Source organism: Artemia franciscana, unplaced genomic scaffold (genome assembly GCF_032884065.1).
Source record: "Artemia franciscana unplaced genomic scaffold, ASM3288406v1 Scaffold_449, whole genome shotgun sequence".
Classification (NCBI taxonomy): domain Eukaryota; kingdom Metazoa; phylum Arthropoda; class Branchiopoda; order Anostraca; family Artemiidae; genus Artemia; species Artemia franciscana.
Window position 1 is genome coordinate 23,173 of NW_027064967.1, and position 5,046 is coordinate 28,218.

General features: G+C 32.0%; 1 protein-coding gene across 1 annotated transcript; it reads right to left on the reverse strand.

The window, feature by feature from the left end:
• Positions 1-4,067: 4,067 nt before the first annotated feature.
• Positions 4,068-4,469, reverse strand: LOC136043319 (uncharacterized). The gene has a single exon (XM_065728245.1). The coding sequence runs from the start codon at positions 4,467-4,469 to the stop codon at positions 4,068-4,070; it is 402 nt and encodes a 133-aa protein (XP_065584317.1).
• Between the last annotated feature and the right edge of the window lie 577 nt (positions 4,470-5,046).

The window sequence follows — 5,046 nt, forward strand, 5'->3', positions numbered from 1 at the left end:
GCCAGATTTTGTGCCAAGGATCATGAGACACATCAAGTTGAAAGATGAAGACCCTAGCTCAAATAAAACACGAGGGAGAGGGCTTTACCTGCTAAAAACAGTTTTTCGTTCAGTTCAGAGTAACTTGCGACTGGAGTGATGGATCTGAATGAAAATTGAGCCAAAAAGGTCTAAAACCATGACAAATATCGAATTTTGAGATAAAGACCCTAGCTCAAATTTAATAAGGGGGAGTGGGTTTTAATTCCTGAAAAATCTAACTTTCTGTTTAATTTAGCATAACTTGCAAATGGAGTAACGGATCCGAATGAAAACTAGACCAAAGATGTTTAAGATCAGGGCTCATATCAAGTTCTGGTATCACAAACCCTATCTCCAATAGGGCAAGGGGGAGATGGTTTCAAGTCTTAAAAAAGTTGAGTTTTCCTTTAATTTAGTAGGGCGTATAACTTATGAATGGAGTGACAAATCTGAAGTCAGATTCATCTGAATACCTGAAACTACTTAATTGTGCAATGAAGATGATGGTTGCACATAGAATTTCAGATTCATTTTTATTGCTGAAGTCTTGGGCCTGGCGGCCTCCAGTAGTATTGGGCCTATACTACTGATGAATATTTTTTGTTTTGACAGTTTTTCATGCTGTAGTAGCATAATAGGGCAGAGTTGGTTTATTGAGTATATTACTGTACATAAGAATTATAGATCAATAGGCAATAGCTCGGCAAGGCAATATGCTAGTAATATTAGAACATCAATGTTCTTAAACTTGGAGTAAAAAATTACATTAAGTTTTAAGTTAGGATAAAACATTGTTTATCAGTTATTAATGAAGTAAGTGTGTTATTAGAATATTATTAAAGATATAAGTAAGGGTATACTAATGAACTCTGATAGTAGTTTTGAAGTAATAATTCTTATTTTACTTCGGTTTTATATGAAACTATATAATTTATAAATTGCTGGAACGAATCTTTTTACTTGAAAATTTTATTTGCTTTTGATATGTAACCTTTTTAAATTTATGCATTCAAAGATAAATCTATAACAAACGTGTTTTAGTCTATATCCTCTAAATCTGTAATTCCAAATTTTAAAGGTTTTTGGGCGGATTAATTAAAATTTTTAGTTAAAAAAAGGATTTTATGTGGTTCAGTTATTCCTAAAATAGTGTTAGTTCCATTGAATGTGGATACAGGGAATCGCCAGTTATAGAGGTATCCTAGAGGCTTTTATTCAAATTCTTAGATGAGCTGAGTTAAGAATTTCAAAATTTATACACTTTGGGGGAATTTATACACTTAGGGGGATGTATATTATAGACGATATTCAAAGTCTAAATGTTATTGTCATCCTTGGAAGCCAGTGTTTAATTTTTAGGATTTAGCATGGATAGGCAAGGGTTATTTATAGGCAAAGGGTTATTATTAAGGGTTATTATAGGCAAAGGTTATAGGCCAATAGCTTCGTATCATAACACTTTGTATCGCAGTTTATAGTTTATTCGAAAAAATGTGTGTATCATACATAAAATATAATCAAAACACGATCTATTTTCTTTATTTAATCAGGAAATCCTGCATAGAATTTTAATTAGTTCCAATAGGCATCGGTGTTTGGTATTCATGTTGATTCAATTAGGCTATTGGTTAGTAAAGCAGTTTTAGCACTAAAGTCAATAATAATGGTGGCCTATTCACTGTTCTACCTATTAATACTGGTTTAGGTAGTCCTTTATTATCTTTTTGTTTGTGAACAAGAAACAGCCAGGTTTTTGCAATTAAAGTATTTTGTTTTTCATTTTATGAAATTCTTTATGAGATTCAAAGTTTTTTGAACTTTTTTTAATTTATCGGGCAACTTAAGTATTTGGGTTTTTTAGTTCATTTAGTAATAAATTTTACAAGTTTATTTTAGATCGGTAAGCATAATGTTAATAATTAGGTTTAGAATTTTCATATAATTTGCTTTTAGGTAGGAAGCTGAAGCTTAAACATATACTTTAAGCTGACTTTTCCTAGTATGTTTGTAATGTTTTTCTCGGTTAACTTTGGGTTAACTAAAATTGGTTGAACTATTATAACTACCCATAGCTTTAAAGTCATTAGTAATGAGTTTTTTAGTTACACATTCTCTGGTAGAGATTGTTTTATTTCTTCCAAGAGCTTTCATGGTATTTTTTTATTATTTAGCTAGAACAACATGACACTCAGTAAATTATGAAAATATATATGTGTATATGGGTACTTTTATTTTTGCAGGCCTTACGAGCAAAAAAGAAACAATTTTCCTAGCCAGAATTATATTTTATTCCGATCATTAGTTTTAAATATGGCTCTTTGGCTTTAAGTATTATTTGATAATTTCTGTTTGCTGATTTGCTCAGTTTGTTCCTACCTGTTTGTTGGTTTATTCTTTAAAGTAATACTTGTTCCAAGTTTCAACTTGTAGTTAATTTTTGGGTTGTTTGCTATTTGAAATTATTTAAATATTAACCAAGTTTAAGTTTTCGGTATCTGGCGGGTAAAAAAAAGGTTGTTATAGCTTAGAATTTTCCTTTCTAACATGTCTTAATAGTTGGTTCTATTCTTTGAAATATGTTTGTCTATTAAGGAAAGGGGCAGGATTTGTTTAAAAAAATTGAAATATCCGAATAGCCTATTAAAGGTCTCAGTGACCTATGTTTTTTTTATTTTTTTTTTCTAAAATTACTGTTGTGTAGATAATATGTATTAAATTTAATATATATGCAGTCAAATTACAAAGTCTACTACTCTGTAGGCTATTAGTTAAGAGATTTAGTTTTAGAATATTCTTTTTCATGTTAGGCCTTACTTTATTATAAACTAATTATAATTTCTTTATAATTACTAATTATATTTTCTTCTTATAATTAACTAACACAACCATTCCCATGCCACTGATGACCATAGAAATAAGCGTTTCTCCTTTTTTTCTAAGGACTAGTTACGATGACTTCTCTTCTACTTTATATGAAAAAATAAATAAAAAATTTTATTGTCCATTACAACTACACATGAAATGCCACACATTGGAGTATGAAAAGATAATCCCAAGTTTTCTGTTTAATTGCCCGTCTGATCTGGCTTAAACCTTAGTGAGTCTTGGCGGAGCATTCGTTGCCCCGTCTCAAGAGATTATTTACCTAGGTCTACCTATTCGAGATTCATTATATTCAACAAGAAAGTTATTGGTGGATAGAAGTGAAAAGAAAATCCGGGCTGCTTATGCTTCTTTAGTGCTATCGCAGACATATACTGACAAAAAAAGCTCCTGGAAAAATGTAAGATGTGTTGTTATTCCCCATGTTTTGTGAATGAAAATGATAAGAAGTAGATTGAAAAGCTATTCTTTTTTTGTGCGAAGTTTCTTCTGAGTGTTCTGATATAGTCCCGTAACACCGTACTGAAAAAAAGTTACGGAGCTCTCGAGCTGATTGTACAGCTTGATAAGGTATATGTAAAATTGTTGTGAAAAGAGGTTTGCCACCCTTGGAGTGGTTTGGTTTTTTGAAAAGTCTAGTTTATTCGTGTTTTTTGTATATATTTATTCCTATTTTTGAATGTGTCTTTTTCTTTTTTTTTTTGGCTATTCCATCGCCATGCCTGTGTTATCGATGGGTTATAAAATACATTCATTCACTCACAAGAAAGGATATAATAAACCAACGAATGACACTTAAAGTTAACAGAAAATAATTTAAACAGGTAATAAATAAATATATGCAAACAATACATTCAAAGGCGCTGGCTAATAGCTTGAAAATACTATTTTTACTATCAAGTGATGAAGCAAACCGGTGCTTTCCTCTCATTACAATTATTAAAGGGTCGCACAGATTATGCTTAGTTAAAATTCTAGTACTACGTGTCCAAAGTGGTAAGCCCAAAATATACTTTGCATACTTACAGAAGAGGGATCTGATACGCTTCATATCCCTATCAGTAAAAATAATCCAAAAAGTAAAACCCAACAGCATTGTAAAACCCGAGAAATTGCTGCGCTTACAAAGTGACCTACAAAATATTAAAGCACCATAAGCCTTTTCAGCCAATCAGGCCTTCACGGGATGTCTTCATATTATGGCCAATGGGGAGCCCAAGATAAGTCATTGCTTTGGTAGAAGAAATCACCTCATCACCGAACTTCTCCTCATAGGAAACATCATCATTACCCTTGGGGTCAAAAACAAGTAGAATACTTTTACTGGCATTAAATGATAGGCTAATTTTAGTATAATAAACATTTAAGATGTTAAAAGTTTTCTCAATTGGAGGCATAGAGTGGCTTGAGTTTAAAACATCATCAGCATAATTCAATACTAAACCATGAAGTCTGCGATAAATACAAATAGTGATTGTTTGCGATTGTGCCTCAAGGACGCTATTATTATAAAGAGCAGGAGAGGTAATTGAACCTTGACGAATCTTTTCTCGTACAGGAATCATACTCAGAAAAAACAAAGCCCCCATCAACGGGTACCTTAATTTTAACATGGAGCTTTCTATAAATACTTCTAAAACAAGTTACAATGGAGTCATCAAGACCTCGAATCAGAGCCAAAAGTAGCAAATACGAGTGTATACTAGAGTCGAAACCTCGACGCGCATCATGACTACCAAGAACTAGGGGTTCCCCAAGCTCACTCGATTCAATTAAAAGATTTGCAAGAAGGCAATGGATATGATCTCTGCTTACACGCTTTTAAAATCCGAACTTTGAATCCGGGGAATAACAACATACATTTACATCATTAATCACAATCAACACCATTAATTATATTAAACAGAAAATACAGTAATTGGACGGTAAGAACCACATACAGAGGGATCATTACCTTGTCTTAAAACAGGTGTCAAAACACCAGTACAAAAATAATCAGTAACTAGACCCGAATATATATATAGATATCGATCCTTTAAGCTACTAAAAACAATCATTGTGTTACAGTCTGTAAAACATGTGTGGTTTACAATGTATTCTGCCCTATTGTCACTTTTTATTAACAAACAATAACTTTGTTTC